Genomic DNA, 17,733 nt, shown 5'->3' on the forward strand with positions numbered 1-17,733 from the left:
TTATACGGTTTAATATACTGACCTACTATCTTAGTTTATTGGTTCAGGAAATTTTAGTGTTTGATATATGGATTCAGAATGTAATGAAAATCTTGCCTGTAGGAATTTTTTAGGTAATGTGAAAGTTTGTTCTCCCAAGATCCCGGAATAGGAATATATTTTCAACGTGTATAGTTAGTCTCTTCATGTAAATCTTACTTCTTTCCTCGTATAACAGTTTTCTAAACTTCTATCCATATCTCAGTTTTTGAAAAAGAATTCACAGAGTAGCTTGTGATCGTGTTAATAACTAAGTTTTAATGTGGAATGAATATTTATTGTTGAGTTTCATGCCTTTGAATACTAAAGTGCTAGAATGGAAAAGCTGCCCCTGAGTCTGAACACAGGTATTGATGTGCCTGGTTGTATAACTTATTTTTTAGTACTGTCTTTTTAAAAAACATGTCACTTTCTCTTTTCTGTAGCTTTACTATATATTTATTCATGAAATCCACTTACTTTAATTTGGTAGTGGTTCAGTTATCAGTGCTCTAGTTTTCTCCCCATTGTATACAATGCACATCAATTTATTGAAATTCTGTTACTTTTTCCTTCTATTTTTGAATTAGCTACTTTGCTGAAAATAAGCATAGGGAACTATTAATTCAATAGTATTGTTGCCTCTCTCTTGGGATAATGGACTTACTTTCTTTCTTTCACCTTGAACCTGCTAGGAACATTGGGGAACGTTAAGGGTAAATTCAAGATGCATTTTGAAAGCAGATACTGGATGCCTTACAGTATAAAATAAACTTATTGATCTTTAGTACAAATGTAATTACACATTCTAGAAGGTGGCTAAATTAGAGTAAAGTAAAAAATGAATTCGAGGGAAACTGAGTGTTGTCATCTAAGTTTGTATTCTCAAAATTGATTAGGCATGATATATCATCTTAAAAAGCATCTTAATATTAAGTAAGTTTGTTGACATGGGGATTTTAACCCTGGTAATCGCCAAATATGGGGTTCCATTATGTTCAGCTGAAATAAAATTGAGTTTTTTATTAATAACATTGTGGTGTAAGATTTGCCATTTTAGTTAGATCTGTCTGTCATTCTTCTAACTCCCAGTCCTAGGAATATATATTAAAAGCACATGGGTAACCTCACTGATCACCTAGAAGAGAGGGGATTTCCCAGAATAGTCCAGATACTGTAGTTATTTATTTAAACCTCTCACATATATTTAAGTGGTTTTTAAATTTATCTACATTTTGGGTTGGCTTTTTACAATTTTCTATCTCTTAGGACAAATACGTCCTATGTTTTGTGTCATCTGAGTTATAGATTTTATGAGTATATAACTTACGTAACATTTCCCCTATTTTTGAAAAATTTCTTTTTTTTTTCTTTTTAAAGATTTAATTTATTTATTTGACAGACAGAGATCACAAGCAGGCAGAGAGGCAGGCAGAGAGGCAGGCAGAGAGAGAGAGAGTGGGGAAGCAGGCTCCCTGCTGAGTAGAGAGCCTGATGCGGCGTTTGATCCTAGGACCCTTAGATTATGACCTGAGCCGAAGACAGAGGCTTTAACCCACTGAGCTACCCAGGTGCCCCAGTGCCATACAATATTTTAAAAGGATGGATGGATAGAAAAGGATGGATAGAAAAATACCAAATTAAGAAGAGCTCGGCAGGCCTGCACCATACACTCTCTTGTCCTTGTACCAAACTTTCTTTTACTTTTTCTTGGTCTGTTTAGTGTATGATTTTTAAGTCAGTTTTAAGAAACCTTTACTCATAATTAAATATAGACTTTGCAGTTTTCTTCCCCTTCAAATACAAACGTTTGTGCCTTTAATCCTAAAAATATGATTACTATTACTTTTTCATGTTTCATAAACCCTCAAATACCTTCCAAGAGTCCTGGAAGTCAGAATAAACCTTCCAAGAGACTTGACTTTATGGCTTAATTGGTTTTATTCCATGTTTATATAATAGCAGGGAACATTACACTGAGACTGTTTTATATTTTATTAATATCTTTCTTTCTGTAAGGGTAACTTTGATTGCTATATATCCTGTTTTTTGTAATTAATCTTGTTTCTTTATTATAACTGATTCATGTTACAAATTTTATGTCCTATTTAAATCTCTTAAAACTTGTTTGGAAAACTTTCCTGAACATGTATGTCACTTGGTTTTCAATATTAGACAAAATTTTATTAAGTTCATACTTCTGTAGTTGTAATGTTAGTAATTTTCTCACTTATTACACTTTTGGAATGTGTATGTAGTCTTCTTGGTTAATAAAGCTGGAAAGAGTGATTCAGGTTTTATTAAAATGACATTATGAAACTTTTGTTCTTGGTGTGACAAATCTCTCTGATTTTGGGGGGAGTGCTATGATATTCTTCATACTATGGAGTTGATATTTTGTTTTCATAACTTTATTTCTGGAAAAATTATCTAGAAGTCTAGTGTGACTAACATCATCATTTCTATTTGTACTTACATAATTTGGCTTAGTACAGTTTCTATCTAACGTTGATTGGTCATTGTAGCAAATTTAATTCCTAAGATATCAGAGTAAATTATTTTGGCTTATGTATTAGAAATGTTTGGGACATTACTTTTCTTTTATGGTGTTCTCCATTTTAGGACTTTTAACATTTATCTATTTATGTTAAAAGGTACTTCCTTTGAACATGCTTTTGTTGATGTTTGTTTTTTTTCAAATACAGATTCATACCTTAGTAGAGAGTTTGAAACTTTCTATCACAGATCAACAACTGCCTATGTTTATCCGTATAATGCAACTTGGGATTGCTCTTTACTATGGGGAAATAGGCAATTTTAAAGATGGGGAAATGGAAGAGCCTACCTGTCACAATAAAGATATGTTAGGAAACATTACAGGTAAATATAACAAAAACTTTATCTTTTAACTGTTGTTTATATGCTTTTTCACCATTGTGAAACTTTGAAAACTAAAACATTAGATTGAATTTTCAATGTTTCAATATGATGGGTTGATTTTATTTTGGTTGTTTGACACTACTTGATTTTTTTCCCCCTGTATATGCTGGATATTACTGTGATTTTCTTTTTACATTCTTAAAGTAACTCTAATATTTTTAATAGGTATACATGTTCAGAATGTATGTTACATGAAAATTAAGGTAATGCATCGTCAGCATTTCCTAATAAATTGAGGTATTGTTAATTTTTTGCAAAGGCTTGCCAAGAGTTACACAGGAGTTAGATATACTTAATTATTATATGTAATTATATTTAACTATAGTTACACTTAACTATGTACTCATTGGAGGATACCTAGTTAATTAGACATTATTGATGGAGTGTATGTTTCATTGAATGATACTAGTGGGTTAACCTCAGTTATTCAGTTCATTATACTTGTACTTAAGTCTACTGAATGTACTGAACACTGGTAACGTGGGAAAACACAGATAAAAAGATGTGTTCTCTTCCCTTAAAACCACAGTGAGACATCACTGCAAGGCCACTGGCATGACTATAATCAAAAGACACATAATGACAAGTGTTGGCAAGATTGTGGTGAAGTTGGAACCTTTATGTTGCTTGTAGGAATGTAAAATTGTAGAGCTGTTTCGGAAAACAATCTAGTTCCTTAAAAAAATTGAACATAGAATTACCACATGACCCAGCAATCTCACTCTTAGGTATATATGTAAAAGAATTGATAACACATGTCCATATAAGAATTTATATGTTAATGTTAAATGGAAACATTATTCATGATAACCAAAAAGTGAAACAACCCAAATGTCCGTCACCTGATGAATGGATAAATGATTGTGATATATCCATACCCTAGAATATTATTCAGTTATACAAAATAATGAAAAGCTGATACATGCTACATCATGATGAACTTCAAAAATATCTTAAGTGAAAGCAGCCAGTCAGAAAGGAAGACATGGTATGATTTCATTTATATGAAATGTCCATAATAGCCAATTCCATAGAAGTAGAAAGTAGATTAGTAACCAGGGCCTAGGGAGAGAAGGAAATGGAGAGTGACTGCTAAAGGTGTTCTTTTTAGAGTGATGAAAATGTTCTAAAATTGGATAGTGATGATGGTTGCACAATTTTTGTGATTATATTAAAAACAGAGTTGTACACTTCTAAATGTGAAATTTTATATTTAAATTACAGCTTATGAAAAACTTTATGAAAAACCTTAAAAGCTTAGGGAATTACATTAATAAGTGTATGTACCTAGAAAACATACCTTTATTTCACACTGGACAGTGAATTCTTGTTAGACAATGAACTTTTTTTTTTTTTTTAAAGGTTTTATTTATTCATTTGACAGAGAGAAAGAGGGAGAGAGCAAGAGAGCACAAGGAGGGGGAGCTGCACAGGGAGAGGGAGAAGCAGACTCCCCTGCTTAGCAGGGACCCTGATGCAGGGCCTGGTCCCAGGATCCTGAGATCATGACCTGAGCCGAAGGCAGACTTTAACTGAGTGAGCCACCCAGGTGCCCCAAGACCATGAACTGCTGAAACAGGAATAATGTCTAACATCTAGAACAAAACCTAGCACCAGAAGGTGCTCAATTTTTTTTCAACATGCTATTATGACAAATTTCAAATATATAGAAAGGTAGAAAGTGTATTATCCAGTGGACACCCATATACTCATCATCTAGATTCTATACTTAATATTTTGTTAAATTTGCTTTGTCACATAGCTGTTCGTTCAACTTCTCCATCAGTTTAACCAGTGCTTTTGATGACTTCAAAGTAGGTTAGACATCAGTACATTTCACCCCTAGATTTCAGCAGCTTATTGTTAAGTAGAGTTTGTATTTTTTAATGGTTCCTTTTATTTTTTTTTGAGGGTTTAATTTACAAAGTGAAATGCATAAATCTTAAGTATACTATTTAAGTTTTGAGAAATGTCTATACCTGTGTGTAGTTAACATTACGATTCATTCTTGGTATTTGACGTCCTATGGGTTTTGGCAAAGGCATGGTGACATATGGTCATCATTATGATCTCTCCAGAATATTTTTGCTGCCCTGAAGGTGTAATATTTTGGAGATTCATCTGTGTTGTTGCATTTATCAGTAGTTTTTTCCCTTTTATTGGTAGATACATTGTATGAATATACCATAGTTTATTTTTGCCATTTTCCTGTTGATGGATATTTGTGTTGTTTCCAGTTTTGTCTATTATAAATAAAGCTGTCATGGACATTTTTCTACAAGCCTCTTGTAGATCTGTGCTGTACTTTCTCTTGGGTAGATACCTAACAGTGGAATTTTATGTTGAGGTTGTGCTGCATGTGCTGTTTTACATTTCCACAACATTGTAGGAGAGTTCTAGTTGTTCCACATCTTTGCTAGCATTTGGTGTTGTCTTTTTTTTTTTTTTTTTTTAACTCTTTGCCATCCTGATGGATGTGTTGTGGTATTTCATTGTGGTTTTGATTTACATTTCATTGATGAGTAGTTATTTTGAAGTTTTTCGTGTGGTTATTGACCGTTAATGTATTTACCTTTGTGAAGAATGTTTAACTCTTTGACTATTTTTAAACCTTTGTTGGGTTTCATTACTGATTCGTAATTTTTTAATATATTCCGAATTCAAATACTATGTCATATACGTGTTTTGGGAATATTTTTTGCTGGCTTGTGACTTGACTAATTCATTTTTTTAATTGGTATCTTGAGAAAAGTTTTAAATTTTGATTAAATGTAGATTTCAAATTTTTCCTTTATAACTGATTTGTCCTCTTAGAAGTTACTAGGTTTCTCTATGTTAAAAAAGGGAGAAAGCAACTCTGTTTGCTTGCAGAGTAGTTGAAATTAGTTTTCTCATCTGTCTAAAGCAGGGTTCCTTTTATTGTGGGTATATGGATTCCTTTGGCACTCTGGTCAAGCCTGTGAACCTCTTCACAGAAGTTTTTAAGAATCTTGATTTTGATATGCAATGGTATTCTTTCTTCATATTACTTGTGTTTGGAATACAGTAAGGTTTTTAGGTCTGTAGGTTTATAGTTTTCATATATATTTAGAAAATTCGTGGGCATTATTTCTTGAACTGTTTTTCAGCTCTCTCTCCTTTGGAGACTAATTGCATGTATATTAGGTTTCTTGAAGTTCATCAAAGCTCTCTGATGCTCTTGTTCATTTTTGTTCTCTTTTTTGGTTGTTGAGTTTTCTTTTTCTGTTCTTGTTCACTAATCATCTGTATCTAATCTGCTATTTATCATAGCTAGTTTATATTTCACCTCAGATACTGTATTTTTCATCTCTAGAAGTTTAGTTGTTAAAAAAAACTTATTTATTTATGCTTTCTTAAATATCTCATTTTATTTATATAACTGTTTTAATGTCTGTTTACTAATGCTAAACTGTATCATTCCTAGATCTTTTTGTATTGACTTTTTCCCTTACCTGTGTTATATATTTTCTTTTTCGTATGCCCGATAATTTTTAATTTGATGCCAGGCATTGTGAACTTTATCTTGTTGGATGCTGGATATATTTGTATGTAGCAACAAGTTAAGTTACTTAGAAATAATTTAATTCACTTGTCTTGCTTTCAGTGTTTCTTAGTTGGGATCAGAGCCGCCACTAGTTTTGTCTTACCACTGACAGTCAGCCTTTTGAGTACTTTCCTGATGAGTAATGAATTAAAGGTTTTTTTCTTTCTTTTGTTGAGATCACAAACTAGTTCCAATTTTGTGTAAGTCTTAGGGTTTGTTTTCTTGCCTTTTTTATGGTAGTTCTTTCTGGTGGCCTCAACAGTTTCCTTGCATGAAATTGAGTAATACTTAGCTGAGGCCTGGAGTGGGATGCTCTGCAGATATGACGAGCTCTCTCTGAACAGGTCTTTCGTGTTCAGAGATGAATGAACATGTATTTTGATATTTTGAGATAGCTTCATTACTGATGTTTGAACTGATTTTTGTAGGTTTTGTAATTAATGGTGATGCAACTGTGATTTATTACTTTTATTTAGAATTAAACTATGCAACTGCAATTTGTTACCTACATTCATAATTGAAAGTGCTACATTTTAAATACTTAATATGTATTTTTCCATCACAATTCATGAATTTCCTGAATTCTGTTAGAGGGCCCCAGAAAAGTTGCACTCTTCCGAAGGAAAAGAATATTTTAGGATATTCTACCCAGAGATTAGGGAGATGCTTTTTTCGTTTCAGGACTCTAATCCATTCTTTCTGCAAGGCAGTAAGCAAAGATTTGAAACTTCGGAAGCATCTTTCATCAAAATCCCTCCTAATTTTTAATTAAGTATAAATTATAGTGGCCGATTTTTAGTGATGTTTCTTTTGTTTCACAAGATCAAGCAGTGGATACTTCTTCTGTTTTAATGGTTTAGACAACCGAGGTCGAGTCTAGCTCTGGACTCAACCTGGTCACTGCTGCCTGGGTGGAGGTGACCTGCCTTGTTTTATAACCAAGGTGATCATTAATGATGTCCAATTTAAGGTCTTACGGGGGCATTTGATAACAGGTTTTATTTGTTCCCCAGCAGAAACTGATAAAATGTTTATGGCTAAACAGCAAGATATAAAGAATATACAAAATATTTTTTGGATTTGTAATTTTTATAATTTATTTTGAAGGAAAATGGCTAAAGTTTCTTAGTACTGTATATTAGGTTCTTTAGTTACTACTTATGAAGTCTTTTTCTTCCCACATGAACTAAGGTGAATGGCCATGTTTCATAAACTATACATTTAGGATATTCCAAGAGTCTCCTGCCATAAGGATTTAAAAAGTTACAAAGTTTTTCTAGCCAGAAATCTGGTTCTGAATGAAGATGATATTTAATGATTTATTTAATGATATTTAAAGATTTATTACTGAAGACTAGATAGCTTGAATCTGCTGGACACTGCTTATACCATGAATTCTCTAAAAAAGTAATGTTTTTTCTAAATTCCATGATGAGCTTTTTTTTGTTTGTATTGTTAGGGTAATGTTAATGGAGTTTGGTGCAGTTTGTCTTTACAAAGGTAGAATGAGTTGGAGTGGTTGGGATCTAAATCCTTTGCCAATTTCTAACCAAATGAAAGTAATTTGCTAAAATTTTTTCATATGTAGAATAGGAAAGTTACTAATATATGTTCCTACTAATAAGAAAGAATCACCAACAGTATTTTTTTAGCTTCATATAACAATAATTTTTAAAAATTTTATTTATTTTATTTGTTTTAAAGAGTTTATTTATTTATTTGACAGACAGAGATCACAAGTAGACAGAGAGGCAGGCAGAGAGAGAGGAGGAGGCAGGCTCCCTGCCGAGCAGAGAGCCCAATGCGGGCCTCGATCCCAGGACCCTGGGATCATGACCTGAGCGGAAGGCAGATGCTTTAACCCACTGAGCCACCCAGGCGCCCCCATATAACAATAATTTGTTATAATAATTACTTTCATCATTAAGGATAGTTATTTTTGGAGGGGGTTTCTTTTTTGTCTAGGAGTGCCTGACATTTTTATTGGGTGTATCAGGAAATAAAGAACTTTTCTTGAATATTTCTGACATGAATATGCTTCTGAGAAGTCAGTTTTTCAGCACGTTAGCCTTATTTTGGGGAGGAAGTTTTTAATTAGTGGAATGCTAAAGAATGAATTTATGCTTTGTATTTAGCAAATACATTTAGAGTTATTTTATAAACTATGCCCTATAGAACATTAATTGTGGACTATGATTAATCATAGTCCACAATTGAAAGGGGATTAACATAGTACAACATATAGAAACTTGAAAGTAGTAGGGCGCCTGGGTGGCTCAGTCAGTTAAGCGGCTGCCTTTGGCTCAGGTCATGATCCCAGGATCCTCAGATTGAGTTCCATGTCTGGCTCCCTGCTCAGCCAGGAGGCTGCTTCTCACTCTCCTTCTGCTGCTTCCCCTGCCTGCATTCTCTTGCATATGTGCTCTTTCTCTGTCAAGTAAATAAAAAAAAAATCTTAAAAAAAAAATCAACTTGTATATAATGCTGTATTATTGGTTTCAAATAATAATAACCATTGTATAACTTACTTATATGTGGAAAGAAGGATGTGGGAGAAACATTTTTATAGAATTTACATTCCTAATTTTCCTTTTAGTTAAATCCTCTTGATTTATTTAAAATGACTTTATTTTGATAGGTGCCGAGGATGAAACGAGAATAGATATGCAGTATCCTGCTCAGTACAAAGGCCAAGACCTGTATTCACAGCAAGAGGATGAACAGTCACAGGGATGGGTGTCGTGGGCCTGGTCATTTGTGCCTGCAATTGTGAGTTACGATGATGGTGAGGAAGACTTCCTTGGGAATGATCCTACATCAACTATGCATCAGCAAAAAGCACAGACTTTGAGGGATCCCATTGTGTCTATAGGATTTTACTGTACAAAGGCAACTGTGACTTTCAAAGTAGGTTTTCTCTTTTTTGCTGTCATATTTCTTTCAATTTAATGCATAAATTTTGATTTCTGGAAAGGATCTAGTTTAAAGTTTGTTTAACACTTAGTAGATGTAAGATAGTCTAGCAATCTTTATTTCATAAAATTGTGTTCCTTCATCTGATTCTGAATTTTGATCCTTTTCTATCTCTTTAAGCCTTTTCTACTTTATTATTATTATTATTAATTTTTCTCAGTTTCATGGAAGGTTTCTCTTCTCACTGAATCTTCAAATTGGCAAACAAAGATGCCTTTATATTTCCATTAAAAATGAATTGCAGGGACGCCTGGGTGGCTCAGTTGGTTAAGCAGCTGCCTTCGGCTCAGGTCATGATCCCAGCGTCTTGGGATCGAGTCCCACATTGGGCTCCTTGCTTGGCAGGGAGCCTGCTTCTCCCTCTGCCTCTGCCTGCCATTCTGTCTGCCTGTGCTCGCTCTCTTTCCCTCTCTCTGACAAATAAATAAAATCTTTAAAAAAAAAAAATGAATTGCAATAAAACCTTTCCCTTGAATTCATATATACGTCTACTTACTGTTTGATCTCTGGCTTTTTCATTACAAAATTTCTTTAAAGCGCTGCTTACATAAAATTTCACTCTTTCCTCACCTTTTACTCTTTGAGATAGTCTTACTTCTTTTCTAGGTCCTCATTTAACTTGGGTGTTCAGTAGTGTTTCACATACTTAGACTACTTTCTCCATTAATAAATACATGTAAAGTATATAGTCAAAAGAGTCTGTATAATAGATATTTTCCAGTTAAAGAATAGTAGAGTGAACACTTTAATTTTTTAATATTAAGTTTTTAATTCCAGTTAACATATGGTGTAATATTAATTTCAGGTGTACAGTAGAGTGATTCAGCCCTTGCATACATCACTCAGTGCTCATCACAAGTGCCCTTCATAATCCCCATCCTTTTTCTCACTCATCTTTTCACCACCTCCCTTCTGGTAAACATCAGTTTGTTCTACATAGTTAAGAGTCTATATATTGGTTTGTCTCTTTTTCTCCCCCTTTGCTTGCTTGTTTACTCTTATGTTGCTTAAAATCCACGTAAGTGAAATCTCTGACTAGCTTATTTTGCTTAGCATTATACCCTCTAGTTCTGTTCATGTCATTGCAAATGGCACGATTTCAATCTTTTTTATGGCCGAACATTCCATTGCACGTACACACGTACACACACACACACATCTTCTTGAGCTGCTTCCATAATTTAACTATTGTAAATAATGCTGCAGTAAGCATATAAATGCATGTATCCCTTTGAATTAGGAGCACCCTATATTTTAAGAAATATAGAATTATTAGTACTTTGGCACCCCATGTGTGTTCTTAGATCATATATTGTCTTATTTCCCCCTCAGTTATAGACCAAACTTAATTTCTAGTATTTATTTCTTGGCTTTTTATTGATAATATTATCACACATGTCATATCCTTGAATAGTATCTAATTCATTCAATAAATACTACTGTCTTCTATGTGCCAGGTCCCATTTTGTCTTTAAGGATACCCAGTGAACAGATGAGATAGATATCTCTTAAAATATAAATTGTTACTATAAGCAAGTAAGCTACTTAGTACCTACCCATTTATTATGGTAAGGGTTAAGTAGAAAAATAAAGAGGGAAGTGGAATAGTGAATGTGTCCATTGGATAGGAAGATATTAAAGAGTTTACAATTGGGTGGTCAGGGAAGGCCTTAATAGGAAGGGGAACCTTTAAGCAAAGACTCATGAAAGAAAAAGCTGTGTATATACATAGGAATGAAATTCTAAGAATAGCAAATGTGAAGACTTCCAAAAGTTCAAGGAATATTAAGGAAGCCAGTGGGGCCAGAGCAGAGTGGGCTAAAATGAGAATAGTATAAAATCAGGTCAAAGAAGGGATGGAATTGGGGAGAGATCCATAAATTGTAAAACTGTGTAGGTCGTTTTAGGTTAGGGATTTTGTCATTAATCCTGGGTGAGATAAGAAGTTCTTGGACAATTTTTAGCATAGTAGTTACAGGATGATCTGAGTTATGTTTTAAACTGCATCACTCTGGTTGCTGTGTTACAAATAGATTGTAGGGAGCAAAAGCAGAAATAAGATCAGACTAGAGAGGATTTTGCAAGCAGGAGATAATGATTGCCACACTAGGATGATAGCAGGGGGAGGTGGTGAAATGTGGCTGGATTTTGGATGTATTTTGAAGGTCAAGAGGACAGAACTTCATGATAGATTTTATTGTGAGACATAAATGAAGACAATCCAAGGATGGTTCCTGAGCAACTAGAAGAATTGAGGATGGATTTTTTGACATGAGGAGGACTGTGAGAGAGATAAAATCAGGAGTTTGGTTTTAGACAAGTTTAAGATGCCCACTGTATATTGAAGTACAGCTGTTGGGTTGGATTAATGAATCTAGAGTTCAGATTAGAAGTTTGGCCTGGGTATATAAGGGAGAGTGAGGATTTTATTAAGATCGGAACCAGCATATATATGTCTAAAAAGGAGGGGTTTTGGGGTCAAGTTTTGGGGCACTGTGATATTAATTATTTGGAAAGAAAAGGCAGAAATAGCGTGGGAAACTGAAAATAAGTTAGGCAGAAAAACAAGAGTGTCTATCTGGAAGCTGAATGCCATATTTTTTTTTTTTTAAGATTTTATTTATTTATTTGACAGAGATCACAAGTAGGCAGAGAGGCAGGCAGAGAGAGGGGGAAGCAGGCTCCCTGCTGAGCAGAGAGCCCGATGCGGGGCTTGATCCCAGGACCCTGAGATCATGACCCGAGCCGAAGGCAGAGGCAGAGGCTTAACCCACTGAGCCACCTAGGCGCCCCTACCATAAATGTTTTAAAGTTGACAATAGTAGGTCATTTGTGACAATGGATTATTGGATTTAGCATTGTGGGAATTTTTGGTGATCTTGATGCGAACAGTGATTTGACAGTGGTGGGATCTTAGGTGGAGTTGGTTAAAAGCAAATGGGAACCTGGTGGAAATTTGAAATGGTGCAGTCGCTCTGAAAAACAGTTTGGTGGTTCCTCAAAACATTAAACTTAAAATCATATGACCCAGCAGTTCCAGTTGTAGGTGCATACCCAAAACAATTAAACTTCACTCAAATAGTTGTACACGAATGTTAGTAAAATGAACATATGTGATATGAACAAAATATGAAATAAATATGAACAAAAATATTCATATTTACGATGGCCAAAGAATTGAAACAGCTTGGGGCATCTGGCTGGCTCAGTTGGTAGAGCATGGGACTCTTGACTCTTGAGCTCCACATTGGGTGTAGAGCTTAATTACACAAACAAAAACTCTTAAAAAAAAAAAAAAAAAAGACCAGAACAACAACAACTCAAATGTCCATTAGTGGATGAAAGAATAATAGTGATAACCTTTTCAGAAAATTGTTGGTGTTCTTTTTTGGTAGTACACCAAACTTAGTCGGTGGTAATTTTTAAAGACTACTTGTATCTTCAACTCTAGGCAATTGCCAGTATATATTCAACAAATAAATCTTCCATCCTTCTGCCTATCTCCTCATCTGCTTGTCGTCTTCCAAAATTTTGGGATCCTCTTTAGGAATTTATTTCTTCCAGTTTATTTGTCTTTGTTGGATTATTATAGAACCATTTTTCTGAAGGAGATAAACTCCTGGGTCCAGCCTGTGAAGTAATATTCTAGGTATTAATTCCAGGTAACTTGTTAGGTACTGGAAATGTAGCATGTAGCACAGGAAAGAAAAAAATCAGGATTTTGCTCTCATGGTGTTTTTAATTTGGCTTGGATTGTTTAACTACTTGAAGTAAACTTTTTAAATCAGTGGTAAAGGTTTACAATTTATAACTACACTAGACAGTAGATTAAAAATATTTTAAATTAAGTAAATAGTCTTTAAAGACTTTTCTAATTAAAATCAAGTATTTCCTAATATGACGAACCCTGAAAGATGTAGAAAATGAGTTTTAGCAAAAGTTGAGCTTGATTGATTTAGAAGATTTTTTTGGTAATAAAGTTGGAGCAAAAATGATAAAAATTCATTAGCTGTGCTATTTTACATTTCAAATTTTTCTATGGAACCAATTATTTTTTATTATAAATTTCATAATTGAAATTCATGGATCTAGCTTTGGTGAAAAGAATTATCAGTCTGTAAAATTAAAAATAAAACAAATCTTTAAAATATATAATAGAGGGGAGCCTGGGTGATTCAGTGGGGTAAAACCTCTGCCTTCAGCTCAGGTCATGATCCCAGGGTCCTGGGATCGAGGCCTGCATTGGGCTCTCTGCTCAGCATAGAGCCTGCTTCCCTTCCTCTTTCTCTATGGGTCTCTCTGCCTACTTGTGATCTCTGTCTGTCCAATCAATAAGATGTTTAAAAAAATATATACATAATAGAAAAACTGGGGTGTCTGGATTTTGAGGTTGGTTGAGCATCTCACTTTTGGTTTTGGTTCAAGTCATGATATCAGGGTCTTGGGGTGGAGCCCTGTATTAAGTTCCACACTCAGTGTCGGAGTCTGCTTGAGATTCTCTCTCCCTTGGCCCCTCCCACTTGTGCTGTCTCTCTCTCTCTCAAATCTTTTTTTTTTTTTTTTTAAAGATTTTATTTAATTATCAGAGAGAGAGAGGGGGAGAGAGTGAGCACAGGCAGACAGAATGACAGGCAGAGGCAGAGGGAGAAGCAGGCTCCCCGCCGAGCAAGGAGCCTGATGTGGGACTCTATCCCAGCACGCTGGGATCATGACCTGAGCCGAAGGCAGCTGCTTAACCAACTGAGCCACCCAGGCGTCCCTCTCTCAAATCTTTTTATTTTTTATTTTTATTTTTAAAATTTTTAAAATTTATTTATTTTTTATAAACATATATTTTTATCCCCAGGGGTACAGATCTGTGAATCGCCAGGTTTACACACTTCACAGCACTCACCGTAGCACATACCCTCCCCAATGTCCATATCCCATTCCCCTCTCCCAACCCTCCTCCCCCCTGCAACCCTCAGTTTGTTTTGTGAGATTAAGAGTCACTTATGGTTTGTCTCCCTCCCAATCCTATCTTGTTTCATTTATTCTTCTCCTAACCCTTAACCCCCCATGTTGCATCTCTACTTTCTCATATCAGGGAGATCATATGATAGTTGTCTTTCTCCGATTGACTTATTTCGCTAAGCATGATACTCTCTAGTTCCATCCACGTCGGCGCAAATGGCAAGATTTCATTTCTTTTGATGGCTGCATAGTATTCCATTGTGTATATATACCACATCTTGTTTATCCATTCATCTGTTGATGGACATCTAGGTTCTTTCCATAGTTTGGCTATTGTGGACATTGCTGCTATAAACGTTCGGGTGCACGTACCCCTTTGGATCACTACGTTTGTATTTTTAGGGTAAATACCCAGTAGTGCAATTGCTGGGCCATAGGGTAGCTCTATTTTCAACATTTTGAGGAACCTCCATGCTGATTTCCAGAGTGGTTGCCCCACCTTGCATTCCCACCAACAGTATAGGAGGGTTCCCCTTTCTCCACATCCTCGCCAGCATCTCTCATTTCCTGACTTGTTCATTTTAGCCATTCTGACTAGTGTGAGGTGATATCTCATTGTGGTTTTGATTTGTATTTCCCTGATGCTGAGTGATATGGAGCACTTTTTCAGGTGTCTGTTGGCCATCTGGATGTCTTCGTTGCAGAAATGTCTGTTCACGTCCTCTGCCCATTTCTTGATTGGATTAGTTGTTCTTTTGGTGTTGAGCTCGATAAGTTCTTTATAGATTTTGGACACTAGCCCTTTATCTGATATGTCGTTTGCAAATATCTTCTCCCATTCTGTCAGTTGTCTTTTGGTTTTGTTAACTGTTTCCTTTGCTGTGCAAAAGCTTTTGATCTTGATGAAATCCCAATAGTTCATTGTTGCCCTTGCTTCCCTTGCCTTTGGCGATGTTCCTAGGAAGAAGTTGCTGTGGCTGAGGTCGAAGAGGTTGCTGCCTGTGTTCTCCTCAAGAATTTTGATGTTTTGGGGCACCTGGGTGGCTCAGCGGGTTGAAGCCTCTGCTTCGGCTCAGGTCATGATCTCAGGGTCCTGGGATTGAGCCCCGCATCAGGCTCTCTGCTCAGCGGGGAGCCTGCTTCCTCCTCTCTCTCTCTGCCTGCCTCTCTGCCTACTTGTGATTTCTGTCTGTCAAATGGATAAATAAAATCTTTAAAAAAAAAAAGAATTTTGGGACGCCTAGGTGGCTCAGTTGGTTGGACGACTGCCTTCGCCTTAGGTCATGATCCCGGAGTCCCAGGATCGAGTCCCGCATCGGGCTCCCAGCTGCATGGGGAGTCTGCTTCTCCCTCTGACCTCCTCTTCAGTCATGCTCTCTCTCACCGTCTTTCTCTCAAATAAATAAATAAATAAAATCTTTAAAAAAAAAAAAGAATTTTGATGTTTTCCTTTCTCACATTGAGGCCCTTCATCCATTTGGAGTCTATTTTCATGTGTGGTGCAAGGAAATGGTCCAATTTCATTTTTCTGCATGTGGCTGTCCAATTTTCCCAACACCATTTATTTATTTATTTATTTATTTTTTTAAGATTTTATTTATTTATTTGACAGAGAGAAATCACAAGTAGATGGAGAGGCAGGCAGAGAGAGAGAGAGAGGGAAGCAGGCTCCCTGACGAGCAGAGAGCCCGATGCGGGACTTGATCCCAGGACCCTGAGATCATGACCTGAGCCGAAGGCAGCGGCTTAACCCACTGAGCCACCCAGGCGCCCCAACCAACACCATTTATTGAAGAGGCTGTCTTTTTTCCATTGGACATTCTTTCCTGCTTTGTCGAAGATTAGTTGACCATAGAATTGAGGGTCTATTTCTGGGCTCTCTATTCTGTTCCATTGGTCTATGTGTCTGTTTTTGTGCCAGTACCATGCTGTCTTGATGATAACAGCTTTGTAATAGAGCTTGAAGTCCGGAATTGTGATGCCACCAACTTTGGCTTTCTTTTTCAATATTCCTTTGGCTAGTCAAGGTCTTTTCTGGTTCCATACAAATTTTAGGATTATTTGTTCCATTTCTTTGAAAAAAATGTGTGGGATTTTGATAGGGATTGCATTAAATGTGTAGATTGCTTTAGGTAGCATCGACATTTTCACAATATTTATTCTTCCAATCCAGGAGCATGGAACATTTTTCCATTTCTTTGTGTCTTCCTTAATTTCTTTCATGAGTACTTTATAGTTTTCTGAGTATAGATTCTTTGCGTCTTTGGTTAGGTTTATTCCTAGGTATCTTATGGTTTTGGGTGCAATTGTAAATGGGATTATATCCCTAATTTCTCTTTCTTCTGTCTTCTTGGTGATGTAGAGAAATGCAACTGATTTCTGTGCATTGATTTTATATCCTGACAATTTACTAAATTCCTGTACAAGTTCTAGAAGATTTGGAGTGGAGTCTTTTGGGTGTTCCACATATAGTATCATATCATCTGCAAAGAGTGATAGTTTGACTTCTTCTTTGCCAATTTGGATGCCTTTAATTTCCTTTTGTTGTCTGATTGCTGAGGCCAGGACTTCTAGTACTATGTTGAATAGCAGTGGTGATGATGGACATCCCTGCCGTGTTCCTGACCTTAGCGGAAAAGCTTTCAGTTTTTCTCCATTGAGAATGATTTTTGCGGTGGGTTTTTCATAGATGGCTTTGATGATATTGAGGTATGTGCCCTCTATCCCTACACTTTGAAGAGTTTTGATCAGGAAGGGATGCTGTACTTTGTCAAATGCATTTTTAGCATCTATTGAGAGCATCATATGGTTCTTGTTCTTTCTTTTATTGATGTGTTGTATCACATTGGTTGATTTGTAGATGTTGAACCAACCTTGCAGCCCTAGAATAAATCCCACTTGGTCATGATGAATAATCCTTTTAATGTACTGTTGAGTCCTATTGGCTAGTATTTTGGTGAGAATTTTCGCATCTGTGTTCATCAAGGATATTGGTCTGTAGTTCTCTTTTTTTTTATGGGATCCTTGTCTGGTTTTGGGACCAAGGTGTTGCTGGCCTCATAAAATGAGTTTGGAAGTTTTCCTTCCATTTCTATTTTTTGGAACAGTTTCAGGAGAATAGGAATTAGTTCTTCTTTAAATGTTTGGTAGAATTCCCCTGGGAAGCCATCTCGCCCTGGGCTTTTGTTTGTTTGGAGATTTTTGATGACTGTTTCAGTCTCCTTACTGGTTTTATATGTCTCTAGGAATGTATCCATTTGTTTCTTGAGAACGGCTTGTACCAC

General features: G+C 35.8%; 1 protein-coding gene across 11 annotated transcripts in view; it reads left to right on the forward strand.

The window, feature by feature from the left end:
* Window positions 1-17,733, forward strand: part of VPS13B (vacuolar protein sorting 13 homolog B) — a 769,746-nt gene that overhangs the window by 74,712 nt on the left and 677,301 nt on the right. For all 11 annotated transcript variants that reach the window (XR_004279564.1, XM_032316092.1, XM_032316089.1 and 8 more), the window contains exons 7-8: window positions 2,724-2,898; window positions 9,162-9,430. Coding sequence is in view for 10 of the 11 variants with exons in the window: in XM_032316092.1 (XP_032171983.1) it covers window positions 2,724-2,898; window positions 9,162-9,430 (444 nt within the window). In the remaining variant the exon portion in view is untranslated. The remainder of the gene's footprint in view (window positions 1-2,723; window positions 2,899-9,161; window positions 9,431-17,733) is intronic.

Source organism: Mustela erminea, chromosome 16 (assembly GCF_009829155.1).
Source record: "Mustela erminea isolate mMusErm1 chromosome 16, mMusErm1.Pri, whole genome shotgun sequence".
In the NCBI taxonomy this organism is placed as follows: domain Eukaryota; kingdom Metazoa; phylum Chordata; class Mammalia; order Carnivora; family Mustelidae; genus Mustela; species Mustela erminea.